Here is a 19,128-nt window from a genome sequence, read left to right as displayed (position 1 = left end):
TGGGCAAGGACACAGGGGCCCCATGATCCCCTATTGTCCGGGGGCCCCATGAGTTGTCAGTCCGCCCCTGGCTGGAGTATTTCAATCACTGTTAGTTTACTTACTATCTCTACTGAAGTCTGTTTCAAGCATTCACTACTTTTTCAGTAAAATGCATTACCCTTGAACAACCCTCCTGCTATTCCAAGGTCATCCTCCCATGTTTTTACTGAAAAAAGCCAAATACCCCAAACCATCCTCTAAAGCTGGCCATACCCATATAGATTTTTTTCTGTTTCATAAAACAAAAAAAAATCAAACAGATTCCTCCATCCACAATACACAGCGTGAATGGACACATTTCCCTCTGTTGTCGCTATTGTATTTTGACCCTGCCAGCTGTCAAAACAGCCATCTCCATTTGATTGGATAGTATACAAATTTAAATACATCAGTGGTTCATATAGTGAACTCGGTGTAGAGTTATTCACCCTGAGGTCATCACAGAGGACAAGGGGGCACTCTTTATGTCTATAGGAAAAGAGATTTAATTTCCAAACAAGGAAAGGTTTCTTCACAGTAAGAGCTGTGAAAATGTGGAATAGACTCCCTCAAGAGTTGGTTCTGGCCAGCAAAGTGGATTGCTTTAAAAATGTCCTGTATTCTTTCTTGGATACACAGAATATAACTGGATACTAATATTTATAGGTAAAGTTGATCCAGGGAATATCCGATTGCCTCTCGGGGGATCAGGAAGGAATTTTTTTTCCCTGCAGGAGCAAATTGGATCATGTTTTGCTGGGTTTTTTTTGCCTTCCTCTGGATCAACTGTGGGTATAGGATTATAACTTTTTTTTTTTAATGGTTGAACTGGATGGACTTTTGTCTTTTTTCAGCCAGACTATGTAACTATATGCAATTCAAAGCCTTAAACTGAAGTAATAGAGTTTAGAGTAAGGATTTATTCCAAACAGGGGCGGACTGACAACTCATGGGGCCCCTGGGCAATAGGGGGTCATGGGGCCCCTGTGTCCTTGCCCAAACTAAAAAAAGCATATGAAAAAGGTACCAGGGGCATCTCATGGGGCCCCCTACTGACCCCGAGCCCTCAGGCAGTGTCCGAGTTTCCAAATGGTCAGTCCGCCCCTGATTCCAAACATATATAGGGTACAAAAGCCAACATATTTCAGGGGACACTCATCTCCCCCTTCATCAGGGCTACAAGATAGCACACAAGTATAAAAAAAAAAAAGTCATTAGACATGGATAAAAGAATAAAAGGTCTCATCCAATGCATAATTATACATAGACCCATATGCATTGAAAATACTTATTTGAGCTAAATATGGACACACACTTCAAAACAAAATTGTGAAAAAAGTACACTTGCTGAAGATATATTTTAAAATTGGTAATTGCGTTTATGTATGTATATATGCATACAAAAACACACATACGTTAAAAAGAAAATTAGTAGGTAAAAATACATGCATACTGTATAACTACTGTCTATGATAGACAATGTTATAAACTGGTGATCATTGGTAAGTTAATTGATTATTTTTGCAAATGTTCAGAATTGTCTTCACAGCGGTAAGTGTTTATGTACTACTGATTGTAAAAAAGATGCTTCCCGGAATTTGTAGTCAATTGTTTGGTTATGTCTGTGGCCATCTTTTGCACCTAAAACATTGAGAGTCCATCCACACTGGGCTGGAAAAAAGTCCAGTTCCCTTGGCAGAAAAAAACGCTCATATAGAGATTTTTTGTACATACGTCTAGGAGCATGTAGTGATTTTTTTTCTGCCAGAAAACTCCACCCAAACTCAATCCATTAGGGTTTTTTTTTCTCTGCCTCTAAACCAGTGGTTCTCAACCTTTCTAACGCCGTGACCCCTTAATACAGTTCCTCATGTTGTGGTGACCCCCAACCATATAATCATTTTCGTTGCTACTTCATAACTGTAATTTTGCAGTAGGAGGAATAGTGCCACGTCATTGGTGTCAGTGGGAGGAATAGTGCCCCATCATTGGTATCAGTGGGAGAATTGTGCCCCGTCATTGGTGTCAGTGGGAGGAATAGTGCCCCCTTCATTGGTGTCAGTGGGAGGAATAGTGCCCCGTCATTGGTGTCAGTGGGAGGAATACTGCCCCGTCATTGGTGTCAGTGGGAGGAATAGTGCCCCGTCATTGGTGTCAGTGGGAGGAATAGTGCCCCCTTCATTGGTGTCAGTGGGAGGACTAGTGCCCCATCATTGGTATCAGTGGGAGGAATAGTGCCCCGTCATTGGTATCAGTGGGAGGAATAGTGCCCCGTCATTGGTGTCAGTGGGAGGAATAGTGCCCCCTTCATTGGTGTCAGTGGGAGGAATAGTGCCCCGTCATTGGTGTCAGTGGGAGGAATAGTGCCCCGTCATTGGTGTCAGTGGGAGGAATAGTGCCCCGTCATTGGTATCAGTGGTAGGAATAGTGCCCCGTCATTGGTGTCAGTGGGAGGAATAGTGCCTCGTCATTGGTGTCAGTGGGAGGAATAGTGCCCCATCATTGGTATCAGTGGGAGGAATAGTGCCTCATCATTGGTATCAGTGGGAGGAGGAATAGTGCCCCATCATTGGTATCAGTGGGAGGAGGAATAGTGCCCCATCATTGGTATCAGTGGGAGGAGGAATAGTGCCCTGTCATAGGTGTCAGTGGGAGGAGGAATAGTGCCCCGTCATTGGTGTCAGTGGGGGGAGGAATAGTGCCCCGTCATAGGTGTCAGTGGGGGGAGGAATAGTGCCCCGTCATAGGTGTCAGTAGGGGTTAATAGTGCCCCGTCATTGGTGTCAGTGGGGGGAATAGTGCCCCGTCATTGGTGTCAGTGGGAGGAATAGTGCCTCATCATTGGTATCAGTGGGAGGAATAGTGCCTCATCATCGGTATCAGTGGGAGGAATAGTGCCCCATCATAGGTGTCAGTGGGAGGAGGAATAGTGCCCCATCATAGGTGTCAGTGGGGGAAATAGTGCCCCATCATTGGTGTCAGTGGGGGGAATAGTGCCCCATCATTGGTATCAGTGGGGGGAGGAATAGTGCCCCATCCTTGGTGTCAGTGGGGGGAGGAATAGTGCCCCATCATAGGTGTCAGTGGGGGGAATAGTGCCCCATCATTGGTGTCAGTGGGGGGAGGAATAGTGCCCCATCCTTGGTGTCAGTGGGGGGAGGAATAGTGCCCCATCCTTGGTGTCAGTGGGGGGAGGAATAGTGCCCCATCCTTGGTGTCAGTGGGGGGAGGAATTGTGCTCCATCCTTGGTGTCAGTGGGGGGAGGAATTGTGCCCCATCGTTGGTGTCAGTGGGGGGAGGAATTGTGCCCCATCGTTGGTGTCAGTGGGGGGAGGAATTGTGCCCCATCGTTGGTGTCAGTGGGGGGAGGAATCGTGCCCCATCCTTGGTGTCAGTGGGGGAGGAATAGTGCCCCATCGTTGGTGTCATTTGGGGGAGGAATCGTGCCCCATCGTTGGTGTCAGTGGGAGGAATAGTGCCCCATCGTTGGTGTCAGTGGGAGGAATAGTGTCCCATCATTGGTGTCTGTGGGAGGAATAGTGCCCCATCATTGGTGTCAGTGGGAGGAATAGTGCCCCATCATTGGTATTAGTGACACCAATGATGGGGCACTATTCCCACTGACAACAGTGATACTTACCTTGCAGACCCCTGCTCCAGCCTTGGCTCGCTCGCTCCCTCCCTCTCCCATGGTACAGACACTTACCTGTCAGCTGTCTTCCTTCTCCGGCCGCTCTCCTCCTCTTCACTCGCTCGATCTTCGCGGTGCCGCTCGGCCCCTCCTCTCCAAGCTCCACCTCCTTGCCGGTGATTGGCCGCCTGTGTGCCTGAGCTACAGTGCCGGCGGCCAATCACAGGCGAGGATTGATCTCGAGGTGTGTCCAGATGACAGGGGCGGCATGTCATCCCGCCCACACCTGGAGACGGCGGTGGCAGCGGCGGCGGCGAGGAGCGGTGTCTCGGTTCCTAAGACCATCGGAAATATGTGTTTTCCGATGGTCTTAGGCGACCCCTGTGGAAGCGTCGTTCGACCCCCAAAGGGGTCACGACCCCCAGGTTGAGAACCGCTGCTCTAAACGCTGAGCTTAACCACTTGCCGCCCAGCCACTGTAGATATACGGCGGCAGGGCGGCACTCGCAGGCAAAACCACGTTTTAAAACGTGTGTTTTGTAAACAAATAGGGGGCGCACGCGAGGCGCGCCGCTGCCCTGTCCCACCGATCACCGCCGCAGATGTGAGTCGCCGGGTCACAGCCGGTCCTTAGCGGCTGTTTCCCGGCTATCGGCGGCAAACAGTGACAGACAGCACAGCTGAAGTAGCTGTGCTGTCTGTCACTTCCCTGTCAGCTCGAGGATGAGCTGATCGAGAAAGAACAGTTTCTCTTTCTCGATCAGCCTTGTCCCGCCCAGTACACACCCCCGCCCCCTAGTAAAACACTCCCCTCACTCCTATAACCCTTCCCTGCAAAATAAAGTTAACCCCTTCCTCCCCAGTGCCATTAGTACAGTGTCAGTGTTTTTTTTTTTGCACTGATCACTGTATTAGTGTTTTTGGGGATGTCAGTGACCCCAAGTCAGTACCCCCCAATGTCAGAATGTCCGCCGCAGTTCCGCCATAAGTCGCTGGACGCCGTCATAAGTCCCTGATCGCCGCCATAATTCGCTGATCGCCGCCATTATTAGTATAAAAAAAAACTAAAAATCCCAGTATCTTTCCCGCCATTTGTAAACGCTATAACTTTCACGTAAACCAATTAATTTACACGTATTTTTTTTTGTAGCAAAGACATGTCGCAGAATGCATTTTGGCAGAAATTTATGACTAAATTTGATTTTTGCATTTTTTCTTTACTGGACATGTTTTATAGCAAAAAGTCCAAAATTTTTTTTCCTCAAAATTGTCAGCCTTTTTTTTATAGCGCAAAAAATAAATACCGCACAGGCGATCAAATACCACCGAAAGAAAGCTCAATTTGTGGGGAAAAAAAGGATGTAAATTTCATTTATGTACCGTATTGCATGACCGTGCAAATGTCCATTAAACTAGCGCATCGCTGTATAGCAGAAAAATGGCGTAAATTGCAGTATCTATACCATAGTTTGTAGACGCTATAACTTCCACACAAAGCAATCAATATACACTTATTGGGATTTTTTTTACCAAAAACATGGAGCAGAATACATTTTGGCCTAAATTTATAACCAACTTTGAGTTTACTATATATTTTTTATAGCTGAAAGTAAAAAAAAATTTTTTTATTCAAAATTTTTGGCCTTTTTTTGTTTATAGCGTGAAAAATAAAAAGCTCACAGGTGATCAAATTACACCGAAAGAAAGCTCTATTTGTGTGAAAAAAAGGACGTAAATTTTGTTTGGGTGCAGCATTGCATGACCGCGCAATTATCAGTTGAATTAGTGCAGCACCGAGTAGCAAAAAGAGGCCTGGTCATTAAGGGGGGTAAATCCTCTGGAGGGCAAGTGGTTAAAAAAATTACTCTAACCGTCCTAATGTATATGGACACATAGGATAACATTGAGCTGCTTCTACAGGCAAAACAAAACTCCTGTAGAAGTAGCTTCCTTTAAGCCCAGAGTGCATGGACCCTAAATATGATAATAACCCATATGGAAGAAAAATAGATTGGAAATATATTTTAAAAATATTCTTCCCAAATATATTGACATATATTTGAAATGCTAAAATTTTGGCCATATTCAATATATTTCAATAAATATATATAATGCAATAGGCTGTCCTGAGGTTCTTGCAGTAATTTCTCAGCGCATAGAAACAGCCCACATATTATCCAGATTCCCCATAGGGACACTATGAGCACAGCGCTGATAAATAAAATTTTGAGTATTAAAGCATCACTTATTTAAGGTTGCCGCTGTACGCATTGGATCTAATGTAGGTGTAATTCATTCACCAAATTTCCACCCGAAATTTTAATTCGAGGGAAGTGGCTGACAGGGCAACCCTGTCGTCCCATGACGTCACGACGCCACTATCAGCGGAACGCCGAGTACTGTCATTGTGCGAGGGCACACATTTTAAAAAAACGCTCTGTATTGCTCTGTGGAATGTGAGTTTGCATTTTTCTGGAGACGCATCAAAACCTTTTATAAAGGATAAAGCACCATGTGAGAATCTTTCTTTTTCATGGCCTAAATCGGAGGAGTAAAAGGGAAGAAGAGGAGATAGGAGATAGACCCTAAACGGCACGAGGGGAGATATCTATATCCATCCATCCAGCCCTCACAACCCAGAAGGAACTGGGAGGCCATCTAGTGGAAGGAAAGTAACAACACAGTCTACCCCAACAGCAATATATTTTCCATATATCTGTATAAACAGATTGGGACGATTATATGTCATTTAAGCTAAGGATAAGCAGTATATAGCTCTAATCACCACTTCAGGCTGTATAAGTGAAGTGATTATAAAATATTATTTGCACAGTTTTACTATTATTTATCTTTCCATATTAATTCGTTCATTGCACTTTATTATATATATATATTTTTTATATAACTGGTTTGGGCAATATTTGCATTTTTGCACACACACATTTTTGCACATGAATATCACTGTGCATGGAGGTTCCTTTGTTCACCTGATTTGATTCATTTTAACGGCATGTTTATATAATTTTTATATATTATTTCTTCACATTATTAATTATTTTTTTAGCTAATTGCAATTTAATTAATTATAGCACTAGGAGTGTTTTAAATTTTAAAATTTAATTTAAATTACATCACCATGAATTAATATTTATTTAGATTTATTCAGATTTATTTATTTCATTTATATACATTATATATTATACATCACTAAACACTCTTTGAGGAGCGCGACACATCTAATATTTTATTTTAAAAAACTTCAAATTTCCCGCCGGTTCCGACGTCCCGACGTCACAGGGACCGGAACACAGAAGCCGGATGCCGGCATCAGCCGGAGGAGATGGCTGGGGATGCTGCAGGGGACACATCGTGGGAGCGAAGGACAAGGTAAGTGCTGTAGGGACCCCCAGAGCAACGCCGCATGGTAAACCCGAGTGTAGCTCGGGGTTACCGCTTTTGGTATAGAAATTTTACCCCGAGCTACACTCGGGATTACCGCTAAGGAGGTTAATAAAATAATATTTGTCGGCTAAGACATTATAGTTTGTAGTAATGTACAGTTACCCCAGGTTCACACCTAAGCGTTTTGCAGAAACACACTACGGTCCATTTAACATGATTTCCTATGGGACGTGTTCAGATCTCCACATTTTTCACCCAGTGCGTTTTTTGGAAACAGTCAGGGACTTTTTGAAACGCAAAAAGCTGCATTTTTTGGATCTATAGACTTCAATGGAAACACTGCAGAAAAGCATGTAGTGTGTTTTTTCCGCATCAAAACCACGGCAAAAACGCATACAAAACGCACTGCAGAAACGGATCAAACGCAAACTACATAGGTGTGAACCTAGCCTAAGAGTCTACTAATCTTTATGTGGATGCAAAAGCCTGGAAGTAATTGTAAAGGCTTTTTTTTAAAATAACAAACATATTATACGATCATCGGCCACTTTATTAGGCACACCTGTCCAATTGCTTGTTAGCACAAATTGCTAATCAGCCAATCACATGGCAGCAACTCAATGCATTTAGGCATCTAGACACGGTGAAAATGACTTGCTGAAGTTCAAACCGAGCATCAGAATGGGGAAGAAAGGGGATTCACGTGACTTTGAACATGGCATGGTTGTTGGTGCCAGGCGGCTGGTCTGAGTGTTACAAAAACTGCTGATCTACTGGGGTTTTCATGCAAAACCATCTCTAGGGTTTACAGAGAATGATCTGAAAAAGAGAAAATATCCAGTGAGCGGCAATTGTGTAGACAAAAATTTCTTATTGATGTCAGAGGTCAGAGGAGAATGGGCAGACTGGTTGTCGCAACATTCAGAGGGTAGGGTCAGAATTTGGAGTAAACAACATGAAAGCATGGATCTATCCTGCCTTGTATCAATGGTTCAGGCTGCTGGTGGTGGTGTAATGGTGTGGGTGATATCTTCTTGGCACTAGCAAGTTGTACCTAATAAAGTGGCTGGTGAGTGTACTTACCTGCTCCGTACAATGGTTTTAAACAGAGTGGCCCCAAACCTCCTCTTTCTCAATCAGGGGCTGCCATCAATTAGCTGCAGCAGTTGATCAGTGTATTCTGACAGCGGCAGGTTCTGCTGTCAGAATACGATATATCAGCCAGGGGATTCCTCCATCTACTTTGTGCTCACTGGCTGAACAAAAACAAAACAAATCAAACCATCTATGGCCAGCTTTAGAAGATATTATACATTGATTTAAATGTCACTTTAAATGAAAACTCCACTTTCTCATGCTAAATATTAGTTTGAAAATCAAGGATGCTTGCTTTATATTTAGTTTCATCCATTCAGGATTCAGCTTCCTCTATTACATTTTGTTCTTTGGCTGTGGATTTAGATCTGCCTTACCTTGAGATGATGCCCCTGGTACCTTTTTCATAGGCTTTTTTGAGTTTGGGTAAGGACACAGGGGTCCCATGATCCCCTATTGCCCGGGGGCCCCATGAGTTGTCAGTCCGCCCCTGGTTATCATTTAACTCTTTAACCAATCAAACAAGTCTTACCATCTTTTTTGACTTTAGAATGAGTTCTAACGTGGATCTTACTCTTGCAGTTCTCCTTGGTGTGTTGGTGGATGTGTCCAGTGGAAAGATGTCCGTTGAGCTGATCCCTGAGTATCCGGTCATCGGGGGATCTGTCACTGTCAGTGTTACTGGGATTACTGAGACAAATTGGTCTTTCTTCTGGTATAAAGGATCAGACATATCTACTGCATGTCATATTCTTTTATATTCGTCCAATGAAATAATTCCTTCAAATAATGGACCAGTGTACAACCCTCGACTTTCAGCCTTCCCCAATGGATCACTGTTGATCTCCAATCTAGCGTCTACAGACCAAGGGCTTTATGTAGTGAAAGTAGAATTGGCGAATATGACAGCTGAAGCCTCTATATTGCTGCATGTCTATGGTGGGTATGATTTCTATTTTTTATCAGTCTCAACATTTGTTAGCATCATTTAAAATGTAACAAGTTGATTAAAAGAGATTGGAAGACCATCGGGTGGCTAATGGTCACCACAGACTATAGCAGTGCCATGTTCCAGATTCAGAGAATATTTTCTAGGTACACCAAATGTGGTCTTTCTAAGCACATAGACTTAGTACCACGGTATGTAAAACCCATGTATTCCTTTATTCATATAACTTTTCTAAAAAGAATATATGAGTGACTAAAAAATATACATTGCATAATACATATATTCCAGTGTCTTTCCCCCAAAAGGTATTAAATTCCTGGTATGGACCCTGGATGGAATTGAAGCGGTCCACTTCCTTCAGATAAGGGGGGTTCCACTGTTATGTTTGGCCCAACATGCTTCATGACAGAGGTCGCTTCCTCAGGGACTTGTAATGTATCTATGAAGTAAACAAACTTACAGATGAATATTGAAGCAAGAGTAACTTTACCATATTTAGACTTGGAAACCCGCCAATAGGGCACTTACATAAAAATGTGTAGAATAGATGAAGCAATACAAAGGACTCTATAGAGCGGGTAAGGCAATCCAAGGTCAGGCGATCCCAAAAGCTGGAACATGCAGCTGGAAGGAAAAGGGGCCAGCATATAAAAAACTATAGAGTAGTAAAAAGGGCAACATAAGTGTCCCACCATTTCAGTAATACTTACTTAAAGATGGTGATGCAATATATGAGGCATTACTAAATGGCGGACCGTGGTCCAAATGCGGACCTAGCCACTGTTTCATCCGGACCTGATCACAGGGGGGGGGGCTTGATGTGAGGGGGGCATAGAACACTACTGTTAGGGGGATATGTTATGCGAGAAGGGGGCATTTCTGTGGAGGGGGAGATGTAAAGGGGGGCAGTACTGTGGGGTAGGGATGTGAAGTGGGGGGTGGGGTTGATGTGAGGAGGGTAGAGTATACTACTGGGGTGGGGTGGGGTGGGGTGTGAAGGGGGCAATGCTGTGTGTGTGTGTGGGGGGGGGGTTGTGAATAGGGCAGAGAACACTACTGTTGAGGGGGGGATTTTTGGTGTGTGGGGGTGTGGTAGGGCTGTTGGGAGAGATGTAGGGGGGGCAATGTTGTAGAGAGGAATATGTAAAGGGGGGGGCATGGTTGTGGGCGATGTGAAGGGGGCACAGTTCTGCTGGGAGTTATGTGAAGGGGAAGAGGACAGTAGTGTGGGGGAGAGATGTGAAGGGGGCAGAGGACAGTAGTGTGGGCAGGGGCGTATTACCACAAGACAAACAAGGCACTTGCTTAGGGTGGCATTTTTCAGGGGGGGCATCACCTCACCCCAGAAGAAGGGATGAAAGAAGGGATATGCGCACCATTGGAACCAGGTGGGATCTGAGAGAGGCTGTGGGCTGCTTGAAGGTGTATGTAGAGCCTGACTCTCATTCTCGGGGATGTCCGGAGCTGTGAAGATGAGTGTCTTTCGCTGGGGGGGGGTAGCGGAAGGCTCTCCCAGGTGGGGGGCAGGGGTATTGTTGGTCAATGCCAGGCTCTCTCCCGTGGGAGAGGGAAGGTGGGGAGTGGTGTTGGCCAGTGTCCATAGGGGCAGAGGATTTTTGTGTTGCCTAGGGCAGCACAACACCTAAATACACCACTGAGTGTGGGGTGGGGGTGATGATTGGAAGGGGGGTTGAGGACTGCTAAAAATAGTGGGGTGTACTGTAAAGGGGTGGGTGGGGGTGATGTGCAGGGGGCCTGAGAACACTACTGTGAAAGTGAAACTGATGTGAAGTTGGGGACTGTGACATATAGGAGGGGGCTGAGGACACTGAATGAAGTATAGGGATTGTAATATACAGTAGGAGATGGCTGAAAAAAAAATAATGCGGTTCGGACCTCTGTTGGAAGAACATTTTACTGGTCGGACCTCCATGAGTTTTATTTCAGTAACCCTGTAATGTACTATTGATAGTATATTGCATCCCCATCTTTAAGGAAGTTGCTGGCCCCTTTTCCTTCCAGCGGCATGGTTTGTATCCCCACACTCAGCTTTTGGGACCGCCTGGCCATGGATTGCCTTACCCGATGCTATTGAGTCCTTTGTATTGCTTCATTTATTCTACACATTTTTATGTAAGTGCCCTATTGGCGGGTTTCCAAGTCTAATTATGGTATTGTTACTCTTGTTTCAATATTTATCTGTAAGTTTGTTTACTTCATAGATACATTACAAGCCCCTGAGGAAGCGACCTCTGTCATGAAACATGTTGGGTCAGACATAACATTGGAACCCCCTCTTATCTGAAGGAAGTGGACCGCTTCAGTTCCATCCAGAATCCATACTAGGCAATTGGTAATACCTTTTGGGGGAAAGACACTGGAATAAATGTATTATGCAATGTATATTTTTAAAATCATTGATATATTCTTTTTAGACAAGTTATATGAATAAAGGAATACTTGGGTTTTACATACCGTGGTACTGAGTCTATGTGCCTAGAAAGTCCACATTTGGTTTACCTAGACAATATTCCCATGTAAAATGTACATATGGACCCAATAAAAAACATATTTAATGCATCACTGCAATAAATGTAAATGTAGGTTAGGTGCAGCGTGGTGTCCCGGAATGCAGAAACCGATGTATTGAGCTTGTAAAACAGAACAACAAATCCGGAGGGGAAGCTCACCCGATCAGGGCACTTATGACAGTTGGAGCAGAGAAAAAAAAAGAAGGCGCACCAGCCTTGCGCATGACCTCAGCAACGTGTTTACTAAAGGAGAAAACAGATATACAGGCGTACCTCTGTTTATGAATTTAATGTGTTCTGTGAGACATTTTGTATTGCGAAAAATTCGTAAACCTTAACGCAGTTTCCCATAGGAATGCATTGAAAACCAATTAATGCGTTCCGGAGGTCAGAAAAAAGTAAAAAAAAATCTTTTATTTGTTCAAAACTCTTTATAAAGTGCACTTTAAAGGCATAAATACTGTACAGGGACATGATTAAAATAAATTTGTAAATGCATTGAAAACAAATTAATCAGTTCGTATTGTGAAAAAAATGTGTAAACCGAGGCATTATTTTCAATGGATTTTCATTCGTAAACCGAAAATTATGTTAACCGAGGCGTTCGTAAACCGAGGTACACCTGTATACTCACAAAACGCCAAAACTCATCAGCATGTTATATGCAATACTGACCATCAGGACCAGAGTCCTGTGCGAGTCCCAAATGCAGGAAGACTCTAGAACAGGGGTCTCCAAACTTTCTAAATGAAGGGCCAGTTTACTGTCCTTCAAACTTTAGGAGGGCCAGACTGTGGCCCAGCAGGAGTAGAAAATGTCATTGTGTCAGTGGGAGTTAACAGTGTCCCATCGTTGTTATCAGTGGGAGGAATAGTGCCCCATCATTGGTGTCAGTGGGAAGAATAGTGCCCCATCATTGTTATCAGTTGGAGGAATAGTGGCCCATCATTGGTGTCAGTGGGAGGAATAGTGCCCCATCATTGGTATCAGTGGGAGGAAAATTGCCCCATCATTGGTATCAGTTGGAGGAATAGTGCCCCATCATTGGTATCAGTGGGAGGAATAGTGCCCCATCATTGGTATCAGTTGGAGGAATAGTGCCCCATCATTGGTATCAGTGGGAGGAATAGTGGCCCATCATTGTTATCAGTGGGAGAAATAGTGCCCCATCATTGGTGTCAGTGGGAGGAATAGTGCCCCATCATTGGTATAAGTGGGAGGAATAGTGCCCCATCATTGGTATCAGTAGGAGGAATAGTGCCCCATCATTGTTATCAGTGGGAGGAAATGTGCCCCATCATTGGTATCAATGGAAGGAATAGTGCCCCATAATTGGTGTCAGTGGGAGGAATAGTGTCTTATCGTTGGTGTTTGTGGGAGGAATAATGCCTCATCGTTGGTGTCAGTGGGAGGAATAGTGCCCTATCATTGGTGTCAGTGGGAGGAATAGTGCCCCTTAGTGTCAGTGGGTGGAATAGTGCACCGTAGTTTGTTTCAGTGGGAGGAATAGTGCCCCATCGTTAGTGCCAGTGGGAGTAAGAGAAAGAAATACACATAACATACCATTCGATTGTATTGCCTTCCTAAAGGGCAGCACAGCATTTAATTGGTGGATCTATTTTGCCCAAGAAGGTCTGTCCAGAATTGCCTGATCTGGGTCTCTGAGTGCAGAAGGTGACTTGTTTTCAGTTGGAGCAAAGAGTCAGCAGTGCCTAGGCCCAAACAGATGATAGTGCCTGCCAAGCGGAGCGGAATGTGGCTTGGCTGGTCCAACCCAAAGGTGAGCTTTCTGAAGTTGCAGACGTATGCCCTATGGGCCTATGCTTTCCCTACTTCTCCAGAACCTTTCCCTGCCACTACTGCTGTCCATGACAGATGGTTATCTTGTCCCTGCACTATCTACTCGCAAGATGTGCGCAAAAACCCCAGGGCAAAAGACTCAGTGTGACCCAAGTTGGCCACCAGGGTCACCTGGATCCAGTGTAGCTAAACGGATCAGTGCTCCAGGAGACAGAGAAAACCAAAAAGAAACACGTTTTCTCTTGACTTCCTCCCCAAGTTAAATGGCCATTCTGGACAAGTGCCATCTGCAGTGGAGAAGGTAGACTGCAAGTGCCTACATACTGTACATTTCTCCATCTTTTGTCTCTAAAAATGCTGCAAGAATGAACAGTTCCCCCTTACTGCAGAATACCTCCCACTTATGTTATGGTGATAAAAAAGGGGAAGGGGTTCTGGAGAACATGGAAGAAAACTGACAGACAACGCTACTTGGGATTTCAGTACAAGCAGAGGCAGCTCACTACAAAAAAATTAGCTTACTCCTCGATTTTTGGCCAATCAACAGATATTTTTATGGACTTGTAGTATTTTAAAATCCAGAAAATAAGAAATGTGTAGAGTTAAAGCGGAGGTCCACCCAAAAGGGGAAGTTCCGCTTTAAGGACTGCTCCCCCGCTCCCCATTAAGGATTGGCACCTTTGGGGGTGGCGGGGGAGCGGATACCTGAATTTGACAGGTACCCGCTCCCACTTCCACTGCAATCGCCTAGGAGATCAGAAGCAGAAGTTATCCTCCCCCAGGGGCGAACTGACCATTTGGAAACTTGGGCACTGCCCGAGGGCCCGGGGTCAGTAGAGGGCCCCATGAGATGCATACAAAAAAGGAGGGTTGTGAAAAGAGATTCACAGAAAAGCGGCTACATAATGAACAGAACGTGACACTAAGGGAATAATTTCCAAAAATTATGCTTTATTACACACAAATGAATATGACATATGGGCATTTGCCCTGGTTTACCATCACCTCAGTATGAGACAATACACACAGACCTAAAACCATTTAAAATGACACAAAAACCGGTCTAAATGTATGTGTAGCAGGGAAAATGGCTACATGAGTCTAGTGTCCCTGCAACACAAACACACAGGTGAACACTTTCCTAGGGAGGTGTATCCAAAAATTATGCCATGGGCATACCATAATAGAGGATATAAGGGATTAAACAGTAACCATAATGGCAAATCCCTATCAAGAAATCCAAAAAATTATGCTGTAAACATATATATCACATGTATGCAATGGAGCAAGCACAATATGCGTCAAAAAGGAGAGTAGCAGGCCTCAGGCCTGTATGAAGGAAGACATAAATGTCAAATATATTGTACAATACATTCCTGTGCCGGCACAAGTGGTTGGGGCCCCAACCACTTGTGCCGGCACAGGAATGTATTGTACAATATATTTGACATTTATGTCTTCCTTCATACAGGCCTGAGGCCTGCTACTCTCCTTTTTGACGCATATTGTGCTTGCTCCATTGCATACATGTGATATATATGTTTACAGCATAATTTTTTGGATTTCTTGATAGGGATTTGCCATTATGGTTACTGTTTAATCCCTTATATCCTCTATTATGGTATGCCCATGGCATAATTTTTGGATACACCTCCCTAGGAAAGTGTTCACCTGTGTGTTTGTGTTGCAGGGACACTAGACTCATGTAGCCATTTTCCCTGCTACACATACATTTAGACCGGTTTTTGTGTCATTTTAAATGGTTTCAGGTCTGTGTGTATTGTCTCATACTGAGGTGATGGTAAACCAGGGCAAATGCCCATATGTCATATTCATTTGTGTGTAATAAAGCATAATTTTTGGAAATTATTCCCTTAGTGTCACGTTCTGTTCATTATGTAGCCGCTTTTCTGTGAATCTCTTTTCACAACCCTCCTTTTTTGTATGCCTCTTTTGGCTACTGAATGGAGACCATACATTGGGTGACACGTTAATGTATTTAATAACCTCTTTAATAACTATCTTAGTATATTGGCCCCATGAGATGCCCCTGGTACCTTTTTCATAGGCTTTATTGAGTTTGGGCAAGGACACAGGGGCCCCATGATCCCCTATTGCCCGGGGGCCCCATGAGTTGTCAGTCCACCCCTGTCCTCCCCCCTCCCTCTCTGTAGTCTTCTGGGACACATGACAGGTCCAGAAGACTATGGGGCCATTCACAAAGTGCAGCGCTTCTCACGCATGTGCGGTGGGCACCCAGCTGTGAAGCCGCAAGCTGTCACAGCCGGGTTCCCACACTGAAGATGCCGGCACCAGGGAGAGAAGATGGCCAGTGAAACCAGCCATGATGAGGACACCTCTGGACTGTGGGACAGGTAAGTGTCTGTATTTTAAAAGTCAGTAGCTACAGTTTTTGTAGCTGCTAAATTTTTTTTTTTTTCTCAGGTGGAACTCAGCTTCAAGGTTGCTCTCCAGCTGGCTATTATTTGAGCTGATTTCTGCCTCGGGTCATCAGGAAATGCTGTCTGGTAACTGTTAATGTGGTAGCATTTCCTGTGGAGGAGGTGGGTCACCACAGCCTGCTATCTGTGTACTTTCTCCTCAGATCTCCTGATTTTAATGAGTTTGAGTTATATTTTTTTTAAGTTTATAAACATTGAAACACAAGTTTTAGCCCTCATGCACACGGGATGTGTTTGGCTTTTGACCTTTTTCTACAGCCAGTAAACTCCCCAGCATGTTATCCTATGTGTCCATGCACCAGGGGTGGACTGACCATTTGGAAACTCAGGCACTGCCTGAGGGCCCGGGGTCAGTAGGGGGCCCCATGAGATGCCCCTGGTACCTTTTTCATAGGCATTTTTGAGTTTCGGCAAGGACACAGGGGCCCCATGATGCCCTATTGCACGGGGGCCCCATGAGTTGTCAGTCCGCACCTGCCATGCACACATAGACTGTAATCAACGTTTTTTGGCTGGAAAAAAAACCCAGGACTAGTGAGTTTCTAGAGGAGTTTTTTAGCTGTAAAATCGCTCTAACACTTAAAACAGCTCAAGGACTGTTTACTGACTCTGGATGTGCCAGTGTGAAAAAAGCGAGCTTAGGGAGACCCAAACAAATCCAACAGCCCCCAAGAGGGTTGTGCTACACATTTGTAAGTTGCCTCCAGGTTCATTTTATAATTGTGTTACATACAGAACCTCTAAAACACGGGTGTCAAACTGGCTGCCCTCCAGCTGTTGCCAAACTACAAGTCCCATGAGGCATTGCAAGATTGACAGTTACAAGCATGACTCTCAAAGGCAGAGGCATTAAGGGACTTGTAGTTTCGCAACAGCTGGAGGGCTGCCAGTTTGACACCCCTGCTCTAAAACTGAAGAATTACAATGTTTTCTCACTCTTTCTGTAGATGTGTCTCCTGATGGCGGTAATGTGAAGAAGAAAGCTGGATGTAGCGTCGGATCCATTGTTGGGACAGTTGCGGTTGTTGTTTCCCTGTTGATTGTTGCAGGTTTCCTGTTATACTATACCTATAAAACAAGGAAGCAGAACAATGGTAATCATTGCTTGTACATAAATCACATTTAAAGTGCATATAAACCCTGCTCCTCTTATCTGTTCTGTTTTGGTCTGGTAAATATACCACTGAAAGCATTTTGTGATGTCTGACAATTAAAAAAAAAAATGCCTGTTGTTTATGTCAGAAATGTAATGTTGTCTTGTGTCTGATGCAGTCTGTATTGTTATCTCACCTGTGGTGGACAACAAGACCCTCTACGTTATGGAGATGAGGAAAGAAGGAGGTGTTTTGTAGTCCTAACCAGGGGCAGACTGACCATTTGGAAACTCGGGCACTGCCCAAGGGCCCGGGTCAGTAGGGGGCCCCATGAGATGCCCCTGGTACCTTTTTCATAGGCTTTTTGAGTTTGGGCAAGAACACAGGGGCCCCATGATCCCCTATTGCCCGGGGGCCCCATGAGTTGTCAGTCTGTCCCTGGTCCTAACACAAACTAACAGCAGATGATTTTTACAGTGGGAGGGGGGCAGACAGTATATGAGTGGGGGTGCTGAATTAAAAACCACAGCGGTCCGGTCAGTAACATCTTCTGCAAACAGAGGTCCAAGTGTCATGCTGGTGCTGTGACTCCTTCACATCACAGCCTCCCGTGCACATCAGCCCCCCCCCCCACACACACACATACCTTTAGGACCCAAACATCCTGTCCCTTCCCACATGGAAGAAAAATATATTTGAAATATATTTTAAAAATATTATTCCCAAATATTTTGACATTGGCAATTTTGGCCATATTCAATATATTTCAAAATATATTTCAATAAATATATATATATGTGTGTGTATATATATATATATAAATATATGTGTGTGTGTATATATATATATATATATATATATAAATATATATATATATATATATATACTGCATGTTGCAATGCATTTTTATTACAAATTATATGAAAAATATTTTTAAAAATACATTTCAAATATACTGTATGTCTTTAAAAATACAAATCTACATTTTCGGAATGCATTTACAAATATATGTAAATAAAATAACTTTTTTGTATGTTAAAAAAAATCTGAAGAATATGTTTAAAAAAATATTTTTTATAGCATATAAAAAATTCATTTTAACATATATTTTTACATATATTTGTAAATGCAATCCAAAAATGTAGATTTGTATTTTTAAAGACATACAGTGTATTTGAAATGTATTTTTAAAAAGTATTTTTCATATATTTTGTAATAAAAACACATTTCAATATGCAGTGTATGTGTGTGTGGATATATATATATATATATATATATATATATATATATATATACACACATATATATATATATATATATATATATATACACATACATACTGTATATATATATATATAAAATATGTATTGAAATATATTTTGACATATATTGAATATGGCCAAAATTGTAGCATTTCAAATATATGTCAATATATTTGGGAAGACTATTTTTAAAATATATTGCAAGCATATTTTTCTTCCATGTGGGTTATGTTGAAATGCAGGGTTCTGCTGTGTGGGTACTTGTTAGTGTGAGGTACAGATACTGGTGCGCATTTATGTGCATCACGCTTTGTCCTTTTTTTCTTTCCACATTATTGAAAGGTCAAAGTTACATTTCATTCATTTTTATGCACCAAAGCTCAGTTGCGGTGCATACCCACATGGAAGAAAAATACAAATATATTTTAAAAAATACATTCTGAATTTATTCTTCCCAAATCTATTGACATATATTTCAAATACCACAATTTTGGCCATATTCAATATATTCCAAAAATATATTTTAATATATTTGTGAATACATTATTAAAAATATATTCAGAACACATGCTGAAATATATTTCAAAGTGTAAATTGGAATGCATTTACAAGTAATTTTAAAAATATATGTTTAAATGCATTTTTTTTAGATGTTCAAAAATATCTGGAAAATATATTTAAAAAAATATATTTTTAAATATATGCCTTAGGCCAGTGGTTCTTAACCTGGGTTCGATCGAACCCCATGGGTTCGGTGAGTCAGTCTCGCGGGTTTGGCGGAGGTGAAGACCCACACCCGACTCATATGATTCGTGATGACATGCCCCGCTTGTCCATCATTGGCTGCAGGTGGTCACGCAACATCGCTTAGCCCAGAGGT

At 43.1% G+C, this 19,128-nt stretch overlaps 1 protein-coding gene across 2 annotated transcripts in view; it reads left to right on the top strand.

Moving 5' to 3' along the window:
- CEACAM19 (CEA cell adhesion molecule 19) overlaps positions 1-19,128 on the top strand; it is a 34,098-nt gene that overhangs the window by 801 nt on the left and 14,169 nt on the right. Inside the window, exons 2-3 of one of the 2 annotated variants that reach the window (XM_089655211.1) lie at positions 8,733-9,089; positions 16,840-16,986. In XM_089655211.1, the coding sequence (XP_089511337.1) occupies positions 8,733-9,089; positions 16,840-16,986 (504 nt within the window). The remainder of the gene's footprint in view (positions 1-8,732; positions 9,090-16,839; positions 16,987-19,128) is intronic. The other variant, XM_089655212.1, reaches the window with a different exon arrangement.

The sequence above is a fragment of the Staurois parvus genome, unplaced genomic scaffold (genome assembly GCF_062004578.1).
Source record: "Staurois parvus isolate SC_StPar_1 unplaced genomic scaffold, SC_StPar_1.0 ptg000827l, whole genome shotgun sequence".
Taxonomy (NCBI): Eukaryota; Metazoa; Chordata; class Amphibia; order Anura; family Ranidae; genus Staurois; species Staurois parvus.
Note: the sequence above shows the minus strand (reverse complement) of the source record. Positions and strands in the feature narration are given on the sequence as shown.